Consider the following 18,644-nt stretch of genomic DNA (forward strand, 5'->3'; position numbering starts at 1 on the left):
ACCCCGCCCCGCCGGGCTTGGAGAGCCCCGGGGGTCCCTCCCCGGACCGTCCCCCGCGCGCGGATCGAGGGCTGGAGGTCGGAGAACGATCGGGCGCTCCCTCACCCCCCAACCCGCCCCGCCCCGCCGGGCTTGGAGAGCCCCGGGGGTCCCTCCCCGGACCGCCCCGCGCGCGCCTCCCCGCGCCCCGCCCGCCAGCAGCCCCGCGGGGACCTCCGGACGGCGCGGTCCCGGGCGCGGAGGCTCCGGCAAAGATGGTCCCGCGCTGGGCGCTGCTCCTCCTCCTCCCCGTGGCGGGGTCCACGGAGCGGACCACCCCGGCCGCGCCCAACGCCACCCTGGCCGCGCCCAACGCCTCGCGCTTCTTCTGGAACAACTACACCTTCTCCGACTGGCAAAACTTTGTGGGCGGGCGGCGCTACGGGGCCGAGTCCCAGAACCCCACGGTGAAAGCGCTGCTCATCGCGGCTTACTCGCTCATCATCGTCTTCTCGCTCTTCGGCAACGTGCTGGTCTGTCATGTCATCTTCAAGAACCAGCGGATGCACTCGGCCACCAGCCTCTTCATTGTCAACCTGGCCGTGGCCGACCTGATGATCACGCTCCTGAACACCCCCTTCACGTTGGTAAGCCCTCCTCTCCTCGCCCCGTCCTGTTGCCCACCCTCCACTCGCCACTGTTTCGCTCCTCATCTCTCTCCCTCTCTCCTTCCCTCCTCCACCTTCCCTCCTTCCCTCCTTCCCTCCTCCACCTTCCCTCCCTCTGCCGCCCGTCTTCCTGTCTTCATCTGTTAGTCTCTTTTTCTCTCTTGCTCTCTCATCTCTAATTTCTCACCTCTCCTGTTTTCCCACCTCTTTCTTGGTCTTTTCGCCAGTCTCTGTCTTTCTATGTCTCTTGAAGCCTTCTGTCTCTCTGTCCGTCTCTCTGAGTCTCATCATTTCTCCTCTTTGTGACTCTTTCTGTGGACCCGTTTGCAAAACCTCCCCCACCCCCCATTACCTTTCTCTCCTACTCTTCTGGTTGAGTTGTGTTCGCCCCCCATCCCCCATACACCTTCTAACCCAGAGCTTCTGCAGTTGCTGGTGGTCTTGGGATAATGATTTTAGTGTCTTGCAGTCAGTTTTGAATGAATGAGCATCTTCTACTTAATGTCACTGAGCATGAGCTTGTTTGATAATTGAGCAGTAAATCAAAGTCCCTTGAAATGTAAGCAAAAATTGTTCCGTTACTCTCCCACCCCCACTACGACCCACCACCTCCACCACCATCCTTACCCCTTACTCCCCTCCCCCCCAATTCCGATCCCCAAAGTGAAGCCAATTATATACACCTCTCTTGGGATGCTGCGTTGTGCCACAGGGGAAATGTGAAACAATTGCTAATTGGTAATGGAACCTTAAGTGCACCTTTACCTAGACCACTATTTAAATTGCATTTCCCTCCTGTGCTTTGACAGTGAGGCAGCGCATGAAGTCTGTGTTGGGGAAGAGGTTGGGCCCAGGGCTGGGGCATCTGCACAGGGAGGCAGGTGAGCCTCCTCCCCAAGCCTTGGCTGCTCAGTGTTGGTGGCGTCGTTTCTGCCCCTCTGTGACTTGGGAGTGTGGTGCTTGTGGATGATTTAAGACTAGGAGGGCTTTGCCTGATCGATCGTAATGACAGATAAGCTTAGGTTTCTGTAGCACCAGTGAACATTGGCCCCCTAACTTGTAGAATAACAAATTGTAGAATTTGAGCTATTACCCAAGCAGTGTCTGTTCATATCTCTCTGTATCTCGTCGTTTCTCTTTGTCACATTAAAAGTACATTCTTTGTCCTCACTTATGGGAACATTACTCACATTTTACAGATGAAGAAATGAAGGCATTGAGATAGTCAATCCCCTGTCCAAGGTCACTTTGCTAGTAAATGGCAGAGCCAAGATGAGAATTCCTTCCCTGATTAAAGCCCAGAGGTCTGTACACTAAGCCACCCACCCAGGCGTGGGGGAAGGGGGCACTCTTGGGCCATGTTAGGCTACACTACTCCAAACCGTGAGCTTTTCCTGTTCTTCCAGCTATGTCTGAAGGACTCCTGGCCACTCAGGGTCCTCTAGGAACTAACCAAGGGCAAGGGGTCTAACAAATACCCCTGCTCCCCTCCCACCATACCCCCCTCTGCTGCCTTGAAGCCAGGAGAATCTCTGTCTCCCCTTGACTCCCCCCTTGGTTTCTGACCTGACAATCTGCAATGTTGGGGTTAGGCTGGGCTACCCAGGGTGGGAACTGGAGGGTCCCAGGGCACGGCTTTGTGCTGCTGCTCAGAGTAGAATGCACGGCGAGATCTGCTACAGACATGAGGTGGGTGGGGAGGGAGGCCACAGGACCCAGGCCAGGCTGCAGCCAAGGGCTGGCAGCCCCTGCCCTGGAGGATGTCCTGTGAGAAGGCGATTGCAAGGTCATGAGAACCAACCCAGCACCACTTCCAGGTTGATTTAAAGCAGCGTGGCCTTCAACCTGACCCATGTACCTGTCCCAGTCCAAACTCCTATCACAGCGTCCAAGGTGCTGGCAGCCAGGGAGAGTGAAAAGGTAAAGGGAGGGTTTTCTAAGACTTCAGCCAGGCTCCTCTACTAGGTAAGATGTCATCTGCAGGCTGGTTGCTGACAGTAGCCTTCCTCTGCGGTCTCTCTTCCTTATCCTCATTGCATCCAATATCAGCTTCAAGTGTAGCTCTGGTCAGTGGGAGAACAATCACTTACAGTTGCCATGGTAGAGATGCAGGGGATGGTGGAGCCGTGAGGGAGGGAGTCATTCATTCTGACCTGCCAGAGTCCCATGAGAAGGTCCAAGGATAGCTTACAAAGAACATGACATTTCAAAGGGGCCAGAATGTGTTGGAATTTCCCAGGTCAGAATGAATGCTCACTGCGGACAGAGGGACCTGGAGGAACAACGACATCCAAGTTCATGTTGTGTTGAGGGACCATTGTGTGGCGCAGTGTAGCTGGAGCAGTGGAGGCAGGAAGCCCAGTGAAGGAGCCAGCGGGGCAGGAGAGAAGCAGGGCCAGAAAGGAAGGCGGGGCCCAGGCTGTCAATGGGCCTGGATACTCATGAGGCAACTGGCACTGTCCTCAGGGCCATGATGATTCTAAGCAGGAAGGTAACAACCTGGTTTAAGAAAAAAACTGTCAACAGCATGAAGGCTGAGGTACAAGGGACAAGACCGGAGGACAAGGAAAGCGGTCAGGAGGCTGTAACAGTGCAGGTGAGGGATGATGGGAGACTCCATTAGAGCCATAGTCTTTGGACTGAAGAGGAGGAAATGGGTTGAAAACTATTTAGAGGTAGCATTGGTTGGCTTTAGCAATGCACTGAATGTGGCAGGTGAGAAGTAGGCATAGCTAAAGATTCCTGGCTCTGTAATGTTATTGGGCTGTTCAAGGCCTCATGTTGCTTCTCCCTGCCCATTCCAAAGATAGTCAAGTCCATGATCTGCTCGCCCAGCTTTGTGATCTGGCCGGACATGTTCCTCATGACTCTTCCATGGTCTCTAGCCAATACCATTCCATCCTTTATTTCCCAAATAGGTCCTGAGATTTCTAACCCAGAGCCAGATTCATTGTTTTTATCTCCACATGTGCAAATTCTACCTGTTCCTTAAAAAAAAAAAAAAAAAAAAATATATATATATATATATATATATATATATATATATATATATAGAGAGAGAGAGAGAGAGAGAGAGAGAGAGAGAGAGACTTCAGAGAAGAAGGGAGAGGGAGAAAGATAGAAACATCAATGATAAGAGAATTATTGATCGACTGCCTCCTGTACACCCCACACTGGGGATCAAGCCCACAACCCGACCTGACTGGGAATCGAACCCTCGGTTCATAGATTGATGCTCAACAAATTAGCTGGGCCCTACCTATTATTTAAAGTTCATCTCAAATGTCTCAGTCATCATAATGACAGTTAGCAGTGTTAAATACTTGCTATGGACTAAACGCTGTTGTAGCCACTTTTTATATAATATCTCTTGTTTGGCTTTCATAGCAACCATGTGAAAAGGGTTAGCCCCATTTTATCAATGATGAAAGTGAGACTCATAGGACCTCAGTGCATTGCCCAAGGTGACAGCTGTAAGTGACAAAATCCCTGCTGTAAACACACTATTCTATCTATTGGGCTGACCTGCTCTATTTACCCAACTCCTACCCTGCCTGGTGGCCCCAGTGCCCTTTGCTTGAGCCTTCTGCAGAGTGTTAAAAACTTTCTGCTTTTATTTATTTATTTTTTTAAATTGATTTTCCGCAGAGAGGAAGGGAGAGAGATAGAGAGCTAGAAATGTCAATGAGAGAGAAACATCGACCAGTTGCCTCCTGCACCCCCTGCTGGGGATGTGCCCGCAACCAATGTACATGCCCTTGATCGGAATCGAACCTGGGACCCTTCAGTCCACAGACCGATGCTCTATCCACTGAGCCAAACCGGTTTCGGCAAAACTTTCTGCTTTTAATGCTTCTCGGCCTTTTGGCTAAGATCAAGTATAGTAAAAACTTTCTGCTTTTCCTCTGAGGTACCTGAGTCCTCCTTTGCCCAGACTGAAAGCTCCTTTATCAGAATCAATGCTTGACCTCTCTCGGGCATGGGCCATTACTCACAGGAGCTGCTCCAGCACTGCCTGGGTGGTGTGGGATGGGGCCCAGGCCGGCTCCTAAAGACTACATTGCCCTGGAAGCTTCCCTTCTTCCCTTTCCCCCCACATCCCTCCCTGCCCCTGCCCCTGCCCCTGCCCACATCTCTTCAGGTCCCTGGCTCTCCTTCCCAAGTGATGGATTGCAAGGCCTGCTTAGCCAACATCGGAGAGCACAGCCCACAAACGATGTTGTGACTTTTCAGTTGTGTCTTCCTCATTATTCTGAACTCATATGGGCCAGGAATTAATTTTATTGTAATTGTGAAAATAGCTATTATTCATTTCTAATAATATATTTCTAGCAATGTGCTAGACATTGTGTCACATCCTTTGTAAATTTTTAAAAACTTAATCCTTACATAAGTCTGCAAAGTAGAGATTTTTAAGTGTGTGTGTGTGTGTGTGTGTGTGTGTGTGTATGTATATATATATATATATATATATATATATATATATAAAATTTATTTATTTATTTATTTATTTATTTATTTATTTATTTTTACAAATGAGCAAACTGAGGTGCAGGGATTCCATACCTAGCTCAAGGTTACACAACCAGAAACTAGCAGAGGCAGGAAGGCTGCGTCACAAGGGGACAAGACTGGAGGACAAGGAAAGCTGGGATGAAGCTGTATGGATCCAGGTGTGAGATAATAGCAGATTCCAGCAGGGCCATGACCTTGGAGCTGAAGCCCAAAGCCCATGTCCTTCCTATACTCTGCTGACACCTAACAGGGCCTGGCCCCAGCAGCATGATCAGAGGCTGTTTACCTGAATGATTGACAGTGAGTCTCACTAGAGAGGATCATGTGTGACCCACAGTTCTGCTGTGAAGAGTGGAGATGGAGGAGCAGGAAGAGGCCTGCCAGGGGAAGCTCCTTAGAGACCACAGGGCCGGGGCCAGGTTGGGTGTGTCAGGGTCAAGGCCTATCTCTCTCCTGACCTCTGCGGCCTTGTCTCCAGGTCCGCTTCGTGAACAGCACGTGGGTGTTCGGGAAAGGCATGTGCCACGTCAGCCGCTTCGCCCAGTACTGCTCCCTGCACGTCTCTGTCCTGACGCTGACAGCCATTGCCGTGAACCGCCACCAGGTGAGGGCGCCTGCCCCCAGCACCCTGTCCTCCCCTCTCTGCCTTTGTTTTCCAGAGGGGATGTGAGACCCTTAAACAGTACTGGAGCCCATTTTTCCATGAATGCATTTGTCTTACTGAGTAATATGAACGCTTAAGTTGGGTAGATGAATCCCTTTGTACTAAGTGCTGCGGAAAGTTCTTCCCCATCTGTGGTTCCAGCGAAGACTCGCTGCTAGTGTTTTGTGTCTCAGAAATTAATGATTTTGCTTTACAGGTAGAAAAGCAAACCTGGGAAGTCACAGATGGAAAGAGAGGGACAAATAACTGTAGGTCGGAGATAAGGCTCCTGTCTGGGAGATGGACATTCGCTTGCCCAAGCTGTTGACGAGGAAAGCAAACTAGGGTGTCCAGGTGGCCAGAGCAGGCATTGGGGTGGGACAGGAAGGTCCTGTTCGCTGCCCTGCTTCAGCAGACACACATGGGTGGGTGTGGTGAAGGGAACTGAAAAGGATCCGGGTGTCCAACCTGGGAAAGGATGGTTCCATGACAGGCATCTTACACTAACTCAGCGAACCATTGTTGTATACTTGGGTGTTTGCTGAATCAAGGAATAGAGGCTCAGAAAGTGCTTACATAACTTTTCCAAGATCACATGCCTGGCGAAAAATGAAGCTAGGATTAGACTGAAGTCTTTTGGCTCCAAGCACATTCTCTGATCGTCATCCACCCAGGTCTCGAAGACTCAAGGCCAATGTCATAGGGCCACCAGGGCAAAGAGAGGTAGAATTTATGCTGAGTAGCTCCAAGAGGTGCCACAGGACTAAGAGACAGGAGTCTTCAAGATGCAGGTGTAAAGGTGCAGCTTAATATGATGAAGTGTTGGAAGATACACACAGCTGAATATGGAAGTGTTGGAAGATACACACAGCTGCCTGGGGAGGTAGGAGTTTCCATGTCCCAGCCATATTTAAGTGAAGTCTGATAAGGATGTTCAGAAGAGATTCATGCATCTGACAGGGAATTGGACGTGACAGACTTGGAGATCTCTTTATACCTGCGATGCCATCATTTTGACATTTATGTTGCAGATGCTTTGGTGCAAAGCGTGAAGAGGTTGCACACAAATGTTTCCTTTCTTTTCTTAACCTTCTCCCCTAATTCAACAAGAAGGACTCTGGGTCACCTTTGCCTGGGCTATGCTTATCCCACTTAACACAGCTAACTGAGAGTTGCCCCTTGGATAAAGGCGGGTCTGAGGAACAGGGAGGGAGTCTTGCCCACATTGACCACGTTGCTCTGACATATACCCAGACAGGGGGCAGGCCCTGTCCCAAAGCCAGCAGAGTCTTGAGCAGTGTCTGGGGCCTCTGGCCTAGGCTTTCGGTCCCTTCAGCAACCCGATCAACGGAGTGTGAGCGGCAAAGTTGTCCAAGTCCAGAAGGGAGATGTGCTGGGTCACTTCTAAAGCCTAGTCACCGTCTCCTAAAAAAACTTGAAAACGTTGGGAGAAAAATTGGGGAGGACACAGCCAGAATGTCCAGCGTGTCTTGGGATGAAGTGGTGGTGGCAGCTCTTTATGACCTATCCCCTCGATCCTCGACTCAACTACCCCAAGCTGCCTCTTTCAAGACATAATGATTCTAACCTTAAAATGAGGATGCTGCTAAATACCTAAGTGTGTATTTAAACCTTTTAGGAGAATCAGTTGGAATACAGTAGTAATTTCAAGATGCGATTCAGCCTGAAGACTATAATCCTGGCTTTATTATAGGCCTGAGAGAGACATTTTAGTAATGACTTCTATAAACAGAGCTATGAACCCTCCAAGTCAATATCAGTACAGCTTCGCATGATAGGTGGTGGGAGTCTCCTCTCCACAACTGTCACCCTCAGAGCCCTTTGTTGCCCAAGGGGCTTGGAATCGTGGGACGATGAGGTCAGAACCTGAGGTGGAGGCTGGCCTGGCTTGTACTCTGCCAGCCTTGCTAAGGGGCTGTGGGTGTCCTGAACGCAGACCCGTCTCTCCTCCTCCCCATCTTCTCACTGCACCCTGGTCCTGCCACAGAAGACTTTCATTACTGCCTGGAGACTCTGAGTCCAGGTGACACCCTCTTCCTACCCCTGGAGGTGGGTTGTGGGTTGGTGTAGCTCAGGGGCTCAGGAAGGAATCAGTGGGTGCTTTACTTTATAAATAGGATCTATGAGCTTTATTGTGACGAGTGAGCCATGTCATCTGGATTTCTCATTTGTTTCTAAACTTCTTCAGCCAGTGATGCAGTTTGCCTGTTTTCCAGGTCATTATGCATCCATTGAAACCCCGGATCTCCATCACAAAAGGTGTCATCTACATCGCAGTCATCTGGACCATGGCTACCTTCTTTTCACTCCCACATGCTATCTGCCAGAAATTATTTACCTTCAAGTACAGGTGAGATTAACCAGTAAGGAGCAGCCTCGGTCTCAGAGGACTTTGCCATAGGGAAGTTACCAGTACCAGTACCAGCACCAGCCACCCAGAGGTAGCCAGAGCCATTCTCTCTGCCTCTCTCACATCCTGTTGCTTCCAGACCTGTGCCTATCCTCTGCATTTTTAAATCTATCAATTAATCAATCAATCAATCTATCTACCTACCTACCTACCTACCTATCTATTAATTTATTTTTGCTGTTTCGCATCTTTCCTTCAGCTTCCTCCTTATTCTCTGTCCAGTTTATAAGGCCAATGCAATATTGATTAGCTTCTGTCCCTGGGAGCATGTACTCTCAGAGACTGAGCTTAAGTCACCCAGGCCTTGTTTAAACAGTGTTGTTTAAATTCTCTTGCACAACCATTCAGGTTTCTTTGCCATAGGCTCTCACGGAATGAGAATTCCTCTCAAAGCACTCAGTGTTTAAAATGTAAGCACTTGTCTGTGCTACTAGTTTATAAAGGCGATCACCCCCACTAAAGTATAAGGTTGTGGAGAGCCGGCCCCATTTTTTATTTTGCTACCTTGGTGTCCCTAGCACCTAACTTACTGTTTCCACATAACATGCCCTCAGCAGCTATTTACTGAATGAGTGAGTGAATGAATGAATAGGCTTGGAGTGATTTTTGTCAGTTCATAATTGTTTTACATGAAGTTCCTCAGAAACAGACCTCGTTAGGCAGGGCAGCAAATGGGAGAGCTTGAGGAAGGGTGGGATTTGAGGGGAAGATATAGCCTGCTCCACAGGGACTTCTGGGAACACAGAGTTTGCTAGCCTTGAGGCAACTGGAGCAGGGTTTTCTTATTCTAGACCTCCCTTGGAAAAACAGAAACTCCTAGCCACATCTGGATCTTAATGGATCTGTAGGAAGTGTCTTCAGCAGTCCTGGGTAGGCCTAGGCACCTAGGAAGGTCACAGGAGCCATCTGTTTCTTAGGGGGCAGGCAGGAGCTGGGGGTCTGGCACTCTAGACAGGTAAAGGGGATCTAAGAGGATCTGAGGGGTGCAGTGCTGGCATGTCCTAGAGTAGTCATGTGCTGTCACACTCCGGTGACATATGCAGAATCAAGAGAGCAAACTCTGAAGGCTGATTTCGACCAACTTAAAAGGCTCCTTCCAGAATGCTGGGATATTAGAGTGAGTCACATGCCCAGACCCCCCAGCGCTCAGACTTCCCATCTGCCTTCACACATGGAGGGCTGTTTTTGTTTGTTTGTTTGTTTGTTTGTTTTTCTTCTTCTAACAAAAGCAAAGACAGTTCTCTCTTTGACTAGTGATGACCACTGGCATATATAATAAGGGCAACAAGCCACAAAGTGTGATGAGAAAATAGCCATTTTGAGTTGCTGCCTAGATATTTTACAGTCTGACAACTCTGTCACACTGAGTCTGGACATTTAGATATGGATCAGCTGCAAGGACTGACTGTGACCACTGACCTCCAACCACCTTGGAGGATCATCTGTGCAGGGACACACCACATAGAGTAAGACTTACTTCAGCGGGGCTCTGTTATTCACTGAGTCCACCCCTTGAGTGTGTCCCTTGTGAAAGTGGTTGGGTGATGGTGCTTTGACATGGTCTGAAGCTCTTACTGGGTGTGCTGGATATGGGACCTCCTGGGAGGTGCAGGCCAAGGTCAGCCACTGCCTGTGTTCTGCCCGAGGCCACTAGGCATAAGCTACAAAACAATCTGTAGATGGCTGCTTCTTGTGCTGGGATTGGAGGTGCCCAGGCAAGACCAAGCTGCTGACATTTAGTGAGAGGTATGGGACTTGCTGAGGCTAGATGCTGCTTGTTTGACAGATTTTAGGAAAATCTGAAGCCTGAACCAAGACAGGCCATTCCATGGTAAAGCCCTGGAAACAGCTTGGTGGGCCCAAAAGTTGGGTGGAGTAAGTCCGAATAAGTTCATGCACAGGCTTTTTAAGAGGAACTGTGTGGGACTCCAGTAGCCTCAGTCTCCCTCCTCGATGCACACTGGTATTTATAGCCAGAAGTTATGGGTACTTCTCTTCCTGGCACTAGAACCCTGAGCTGGGGGACCTGGGCCTGGGACTCCTAGCTTCTCAGAGAGGACCTCCACAGCCCAGATACCCCTCCTGATTTTTATCTGACACACATGGTTGTGAGACCAGCCCTTCCACACCTCTGCCCCTTCTTCCAGACTTGATGTGGCTTCTTTAATTTTGTAGTTTTAGGAGTTCTATTTAGTTTGCTTTCAGGCAGCTCTGAATGATGGTTGTTCTGTAGTGTAGTTGTACTTTTGATGTGGTTTTGGGAGAAGACAAGTACCGTGTTTACCTACGCCACCATCTTGACCAGGAGTTCGGGGCACCTTTTCACATGGCCCCTTAGATTGAGCCTGCAAAAAATTAGTGATCACTGCCTCAGCCACCTTACAATAAGTACTAGGTGCTTGCTACTCTGCTCTCTGTCTCCTGCTCACTGATGACTTGGGATGGAGGACTGCCCTTCCTCCAGCTCACTGCACCTCTGTTCTGAGATTTGTAAGCAATAAATCTTGTGACTTGACTTCCTTTGTGTGACTATATTGAAATAGTACCTTCAGAATGGTCCTATGGTTTTCACTTTCCCAAAGTGGGAGCTTGGATACCTAGAGAGCTGTCTGGTGCTCCCATGTGAGTGGCTTATGCCTCCTCATTCAGCAGGTCATCATCTTTAACACAGTAGCTCTAGATTTTTCAATACACATGGATATCCCTAAAAAGTTTGAAGAAGACTGGGAGATCACATAGAAAATAAGTACCGGTATGTGATTCTGGGATTTCCACTCAAGTATCAGGACCCATCATGGCTTTGGCCCATTCCTTAGTTCTCTTCTGGAATGGCAATAGGTAGTACAGTGGAGAACTTCTGAATACACTGTGCTCCCAGGATGAGTTAGGTCTAAAATGAGGACCACCAGTGTTGCATTCACTCATTTAATAGATATTTATTGGGTCTCTATTATGAGCTAGGAAAAATGCGAAGATAAGAGGACACAGAGAGCCGAGACCGGTTTGGCTTAATGGATAGAGGGTCCCGGGTTTGATTCCGGTCAAGGGCATGTACCTTGGTTGCGGGCATATCCTCGGTGGGGGGTGTGCAGGAGGCAGCTGATCGATGACTCTCTCTCATCTCTCATCGATGTTTCTGACTCTCTATCTCTCTCCCTTCCTCTCTGTACAAAATCAATAAAATATATTAAAAAAAAAAAAAAAAGGACACAGAGAGATCCAGGTATATTCCTAGAACTCCCAGCCTAGTGGGAAAGTCAGAAATGTAATCAGATAATTAGGCTGGCACATTAAAAGTGCTATAACAGATGGATGTACCAGCAGGCTAGTGCTTCTTGGTCTGAGGCCTTTCCAGAATAATTGCACACTTTCCTTCTCTCTGTCTCTCTGTGTCTCTCTCTCCCCTTGCCCCCAGTGAAGACAGTGTTCGCTCCCTATGTCTGCCAGACTTTCCTGAGCCCGCTGACATCTTCTGGAAGTACCTGGACTTGGCCACCTTCATCCTGCTTTATATCCTACCCCTCCTCATCATCTCAGTAGCCTATGCCCGTGTGGCCAAGAAGCTGTGGTTGGGCAACACAATCGGCGACGTGACCACGGAGCAGTACCTGGCCCTGCGGCGCAAGAAGAAGAAGACCATCAAGATGCTGATGCTGGTGGTGGTCCTCTTTGCCCTCTGCTGGTTCCCCCTCAACTGCTACGTGCTCCTCCTGTCCAGCAAGGTCATCCAGACCAACAATGCCCTCTACTTCGCCTTCCATTGGTTTGCCATGAGCAGCACCTGCTACAACCCCTTCATCTACTGCTGGCTTAACGAGAACTTCAGGGTGGAGCTGAAGGCGTTACTAAGCATGTGCCAGAGGCCACCCAAGCCTCAGGAGGAGAGGCCTCCCTCTCCAGTCCCTTCCTTCAGGATGGCGTGGACAGAGAAAGGCAAGGGGCGGAGGGCTACACTAGCCAACAACCTCCTGCCCTCCCCCCAACTCCAGTCTGGGAAGACAGACCTGTTGTCTGTGGAGCCCCTTGTGGCGATGAGTTAGAGGCGGGTGGGAAGAGGCAGTGGGGAGGGCTCTGTCTAAGCGGAGATTGGGAGAGGGCCTGAGGACAGAGCCTGGAAAAGAACCTGTCCTCTCACACATGGCCTTCACCATGCTGGAAACAAGTTCCTGCAGAAGCCGTAGGACTCTTGGGTTCCTAGGAAACTGCTTAGCTTCCTGGCCACATTTGATGTGAAGACTAAAAGGCACCTACCGACTAGACATATGTTTGGGAATTTCTGTCTAAGAAATGTTGTGAGGAATATCACCCTGGTTCCTGAGCCAGAGAACAAGACAACTTCAGCCCAGCTGGAGGCTGAGTCAGTCAACTGCCTCCAACTGTCGGGCGGCTGCCTTCCCGCCCTCCCTGCCACTAAGCATCCTTAAGGACACCTGAGTCACCTTTGGGTGTGGCTGACCCAGATGCACAGAGCTGTGCTTGAAGAAGCTCATTGCGCAGTGCAGGGTTAGCGAACCAGAGTTGGCATGGGCATTTTCACGCCTCTCTGCTTTCTGAAGTCATGGGACCAGGATGGATCACAATTCTATGGTGGCCTGGCCTGATATTTGAAAAGAAAGGACCAATTTGGTTTCTTAAAACAACAAAAATTATTATTGGAAAATTCAGAAAAGCACAAAGAAGAAAAAAAAAATCACCCCTTCTCCCAACGTGTGATAAACTACTATCAATAATTGTGGGTTTATTTGCAACTTTTTCTGTGTGCCTGTGTGCGATTCATTTCATTATGATCTGCACTTTTCCATGCAGAGATAAGAAAGAAATGGGCGCAGCAGAGAACTCTTGAGCCTCTCTCCCAGGGACAGTGTCCACCACTAACAGAAGAGTTGGAAGACGAGGTGGGAGAGGAACTCAAGGAGGAGACTGTCACAGAGCAGACAGATAGCCTTCCTCTGTCGTCAGTGGTGAGGGGGGCTGGCTGAAGTAACTCTTTTCAGATGGTGGCCATTGTGATGAGCTGGGAACGAAGCTCATCCACGAGCCATAATTCCTTCTCTCCTGGAATCACCCAGAACAGGAGATGGAAAGCCTCATGCTGCTTTCACAGGAGATGAGGGAGCAGACTTTCCAACATGCTGGAAATCATTGTTAGACACCCCACCCCCAATCTATCTCGAGAGGCCATTTCTCTGTGCTGCCTAAATAATAAAGCTTCTTTATTTCCTTCATTGTCAGCGTCACCCTGGCAGTTTATGCATCATTTACAGAAACCTGTGCGCCCTGATGGTCCTTAAGGACTCAACTTGCCAGAGAAACCTCATTCCAGAGACTGAGCGTTTCATCACCTTCTATCTAAAAGACACCTCAGGCAGAAAAGAGCTTAATTCACCAGCCTGACATCTGGGTCCTGGGTTGCCACTCTCACCGGTTTTGGCTTTCTTTCTAGCACCAGAAAGCAAAGCATGGTTATGGAGCAGAGTGGAAAACCCAGGTTTGGGGAGAAGGGGTTTATCCAAGGTTCACTTAGATCTCATGTGGCTGTTAATGGAAACCGAACTTGGTCCTATTACTTGCTTCCTGTAATGAACCATGGGACTTTGTTATACTGTTCTATTTATGAGGAAGTTTGATACTTTTCAGGATGTAAAGTTTTGGAAAAATCATCTTTTGAAGAGTGGGTAAGAAAGTGACTTTCATAGAGCAGAGAGAGCTGTCTGAACCCATAGGGATCCCCAGATGGGTTTTTCTGGCCAAATGGCTCCCATGTCTGTGCCTGTTGTATCTGTAGCATTGAGAAGTAGCTTAATGTTGCCATGGAAATTCTATGAACCAGAGAGAGAATGGGCAGCAGGGCCACCGTGTCCCTGAACTTTGCCTCTCTCTCTCCCAGAGCATCTAGAAATACGGTCAAGTCCCAGAGAAGCTCTTTTTTGGGGAAGGACTCACTGTTGGCCCATTAGGTCTGTGTCTCCTGCCTGTACCTTGTCTGTCCCCCTCCCTATGTTCCCTACATGCCTCAGAGCAAAAAGTGGATTGTATTGTGAATGTGAAATTTGTAAAACTTTTGTCTTTCTAATGTGCTCTATTGTGTATTTTAGTGTAAATTGCTCCATTCTCAATAAAATAACTTTGGGTGTGTGGACTGTGCTTCTCGGACTTATGATTAGACCACAGTGAGTAACCTTTAAAATGGGGAGCCACTTGGATTAGGTGAAGAGTGCGTGGAGATCACCCCCCAAACCCCTGTGTCTAATAGCTGAGGAAGTGCAGACCTGAGGTAGTGAACAGCCAGTTGAAAACCTCTGACTTTCAGTCTAGTGCTTCTTCCACTGAGCTGCTGCCAAGTTCACTCTCCTGTGATTATGAATCTATGCTGTGTTTGTTTTTAAAATGTATTTTATTGATTTTTTACAGAGAGAAAGGGAGAGGGATAGAGAGCTAGAAACTCTTATCGATGAGAAATATCAATCAGCTGCCTCCTGCACATCCCCTACTGGGGATATGCCTGCAACCAAGGTACATGCCCCTGACCGGAATCGAACCTGGGACCCTTCAGTCCACAAGCTGACGTTCTATCCACTGAGCCAAACCAGTCAGGGCTCTGCTGTGTTTTTTTTTTTTTTTTTTAACTTGGGGCTCCGTCTTGGTGAATCAAGAGGAGGTGAAGCTGCCACTCAAGACCCGAGAGTGGGACTCCCACTTGCAGTGTGTCCTGGGTACTGTATTCCTACCAGGTGAGCTGGGTAGGAGCTCTCAGTGCATACATAATTACCCTGATGTCATCCAGAGCCCAGGAAATCAGTTTCATTTAAAAAATACATATATATTTTATTGACTTTTTATAGTGAGGAAGGGAGAGGGATAGAGAGTTAGAAACATCAGTGAGAGAGAAACATTGATCAGCTGCCTCCTGCACACCACCTACTGGGGTTGTGCCCACAACCAAGGTACCTGCCCTTGATCAGTATCGAACCTGGGACCCTTCAGTCTGCAGGCCGACACTCTATCCTCCTAGCCAAACCGGTCAGGGTGGAAATCAGTTTCAAATAATTTCACAGGTGCAACCAGAATGGCTCAGTGGTTGAGCATTGACCTATGAACCAGGAGGTCACAGTTCAATTTTCAGTCAGGGTGCATGTGGGCTTGATCCCCAGTTGGGGAGGAGGTGCAGGAGGCAGCCAATCAATGATTCTCATCATTGATGTTTTTATCTCTTCCTCTTTCTTCCTCTCTGAAATCAATAAAAAATATTTTAAAAACAAGTAATTTCACAGAAGGTTGTACAGAGGGTCATTTACCGGGCCTAAGAGAAATTTTGAAAGAAAAATAGAAGGCAGAGGAGAAGGAGAAGGGAACTAAGATTTGCAAACACCTGCTATGTGAGATGCAGTACTGGACCTTTGTGAGCTCATGATCTCATTCACCTTTATAGCAATTCTCCAGGATGGGCATTGTTATTTCTACATTGCAGATAAGGAAACTGAGGCTCAGCTAAGAACCATACAGAGGAATTGGAGAAACTCTACCTTCTTGGAGGTTAGGTTCTAAGAAAAGAATCTTAATATGTTTTGAATTCATTATTTTACAAATTTCCTTGATTTTGAGACACTTTTTGGGTAAAACCTATTCACTGTCCTAGAAACCAGTGCTTGAGTTACACGCTTTGGGAAATGCTTGACGAGGTGGGTCCCAAGAGCCTTTGCAGCTCTGTGGTCAATGAGACCTTGGTTCTAGTATGACAGGACCTCATGCTGCTTTGTGAGCTCCGTTCTGGGGAGAAGGACTTCCAACAAGCCCCAAGTGATGCCCAGATGCTGGGACCCTGCTTGACTGCCCATGCAGATTGCCAAGGCAAACAAAACAGCAGTCTCAGCCAGCCCAGGCCTGAGGTCCTCAGCACAGGTAGAAAGCAAAACCCTCAGTGCTTCAGACTGACTGTGACCTCTGAGCTGTTGCAAGCTATAGGTTCTAGGGTAGTGATCGGCAAACTCATTAGTCAACAGAGCCAAATATCAACAGTACAATGATTGAAATTTCCTTTGAGAGCCAAATTTTTTAAACTTAAACTTCTTTTAACGCCACTTCTTCAAAATAGACTTCACCCAGGCCATGGTATTTTGTGGAAGAGCCACACTCAAGGGGCCAAAGAGCCACATGTGGCTCTCGAGCTGCAGTTTGCTGACCACGGTTCTAGGGTAATGGGAGAAGGGCCAGTGTGTGCAAGGGGGAGAATCGGGAACATTAGGTCTTGAGCATCATGTCTGTCTTAGAGTGTTGCTTAAAGATGGTCGAAGATGCTTCTACTTCTGTGGGATCAGGCACAACCAAAACATCTTGCTTTGGCATCTCTATGGGCCTGTCTCCCTAACCCCTGCCCCACCATTCTCTCTCATTTCAAGGAGGGGTGAGGGAAGGAACCAATAGTGGAAAAACCAAACCACAGTGGTGATTAACATGAGAAAGCCCTGGGGTTCAGTCTTCTTTCTGAGGTTTGGTAGCCTCTCTTGCTGAGAACAAGCTACCTGCTGTTTCATGGAGGCAAAGTGCTTGATGGTAACAGAACCCTATCCAGGATACAGCATTATATGTCGTCACTGTGTCTTCACAGGCTCCTGTAGACCCAACAGGACCTGTTCAGTGGCCCCAGGCCCCAGGCTCCTTGCTTAGGATTGAGATAGAGAATATATTATAGAACCTTATACCTTCCATCTATGTGGGGGAAGAAGTATACATAGGCAACAGCTCTCTTCAAAGATTTTTCCCCCATGCATCTCCTCCAAATCCAAGCCCTTTCTATATCCTTCATTTAGCTGGGGATTCAACAAAAGAAGGTATGGTTTGGGGTCCATTCTACATTCTCCGTGTTGTTCACCTGCTAGCCAAAGAATTTGCCTCTCTGTGAAACTGAAAACAAAAAGAGTCCAACCCTGACGTCTTACATAACCTTCCTAGACTCTGGGGAGCTGAGGCTTCCGTCCTTGACAGAGTACAGGTAGTCAACCCAGGCATGGTCACTTCTAAGGAAGGGCTGCCTGGCTGGCTTCAGAAAGCAGTTTTGTCCACGAGAGGTTTTCTTTCCCTCTGGGGGGAAGCTGGAATCTCGGCTCTTTCTTATTATGTGAAGTTGTGCTGAGGTGCTTCCGCTCACCTAAATTTCTGTTTTATCAAAGTTTCTTACCTCTGCCAGATCCAAAGGGCATTTGTTAGGCTGTCACTCTGGGATTTCACATTCCTTCATGTTGATCCAATATATATCTTATCCTGCAGTCATGATAAATCAGTACTTCATTCTAGTAGATATCTTTTGGTAGACTCGTTAGGATTTTCTATGCACATATCATCTCATCTGCAAATAAACATAAATTTTGTTCTTTCTAATATATATGACTTACATATCTTTTCCTTGTCTTATTGTACTGACTAGATTTTCCTGTACAGAAGTGAAGAGAAGTGGTGAGCATGGATTTTAGAGGTTGCATTATTTAGTTTTAAAATTCTCTATTGGTTCAGAGTTTGGGCATTCTAATAAGTGGGTAGTGGAAATTTGTTCAAATTTGCATTTGTATAGTGACAATGATATGGAGCATCTTTTCATATACCTATTTGCCATCTGTGTGTCTTCTTTGGTGAAGTGTTTGTTAAGGTCTTTGGTCCATTTTTTAATCAGGATGTTTCTTTTCTTAGTGTTGAGTTTTAAAAGTGATTTCTAATAATCCTTCATTAAGATGTGTCTTTGACAAATATTTCCTCCCAGCTTGTGATTTATCTTTTCATTCTCTGGACATTATCTTTCACAGAGCAAAAGTTGTTTTAAATAATTTTGTCCCATTTTTGTAATTTTTACCTTTAAGAGCAATTGCCTGAACTTTCTTTGCCACATCCAACCTTTCCCTTAATTATTTATTATTATATCTATTTCTTTACTGAGATTTTCAATCTGTTTGTTCATCCTGTAAAATATTTGAACAGTTATATTAGTAGCTGCTTTGAGGTTTCTTATATGCCTTTCTGCAACATCTAGGTTATTTTAGAATTGTTTTTATTGCTTTGTTTTTCTCTAGAGTATGATTCATATTTTTCAGTTTCTTTGCCTGTCTAGTGATTTTTCCACTGATTATATACTGGATATTACGATGGTATGTTGAAGAGACTCTGGATTTTATGCTTCTCTGTCATCAGAGAAAGATTTTTCTTTGTTTTGGCCTAGGATGTAGTTAACCCTGATATTCCTGTGGTGGGCAGCTGAACTCTCTTCTCCATTTCCCCAACTTCACTTGCTATTCATCAGCTGGGCCCTCTGGGGCCTTCAGAGCACATGCATAGCTCAGTGGTCAGACAAGGGTATAGTTTATACTAAGACTTTGGGGTTCACAGCTTCTACAGCTTTGTCTTTCCCACAATTTCTCCCCTA

General features: G+C 47.6%; 1 protein-coding gene across 1 annotated transcript; it reads left to right on the forward strand.

Annotated features, from left to right (window-relative positions):
• GPR83 (G protein-coupled receptor 83) lies at nt 1–13,981 on the forward strand. Its single transcript, XM_084895413.1, has 4 exons — nt 1–626; nt 5,641–5,766; nt 8,043–8,176; nt 11,652–13,981. Exons 1-4 carry the CDS (start codon nt 255–257, stop codon nt 12,274–12,276), a joined length of 1,257 nt encoding a protein of 418 aa, XP_084751539.1. The 5' UTR covers nt 1–254; the 3' UTR covers nt 12,277–13,981.
• The last annotated feature ends 4,663 nt before the right edge of the window (nt 13,982–18,644 follow it).

Source organism: Pipistrellus hanaki (assembly GCF_964339955.1).
Source record: "Pipistrellus hanaki genome assembly, chromosome: 9".
Taxonomy (NCBI): Eukaryota; Metazoa; Chordata; class Mammalia; order Chiroptera; family Vespertilionidae; genus Pipistrellus; species Pipistrellus hanaki.

Excerpts from the sequence above, each read along its gene's own strand:
- GPR83 (XM_084895413.1), top strand. The coding sequence starts at position 255 with ATGGTCCCGCGCTGGGCGCTGCTCCTCCTCCTCCCCGTGGCGGGGTCC. Across the intron at positions 627-5,640 it reads TGAACACCCCCTTCACGTTG|GTCCGCTTCGTGAACAGCAC; the intron begins GTAAGCCCTCCT and ends CCTTGTCTCCAG. Across the intron at positions 8,177-11,651 it reads TTATTTACCTTCAAGTACAG|TGAAGACAGTGTTCGCTCCC; the intron begins GTGAGATTAACC and ends CCTTGCCCCCAG.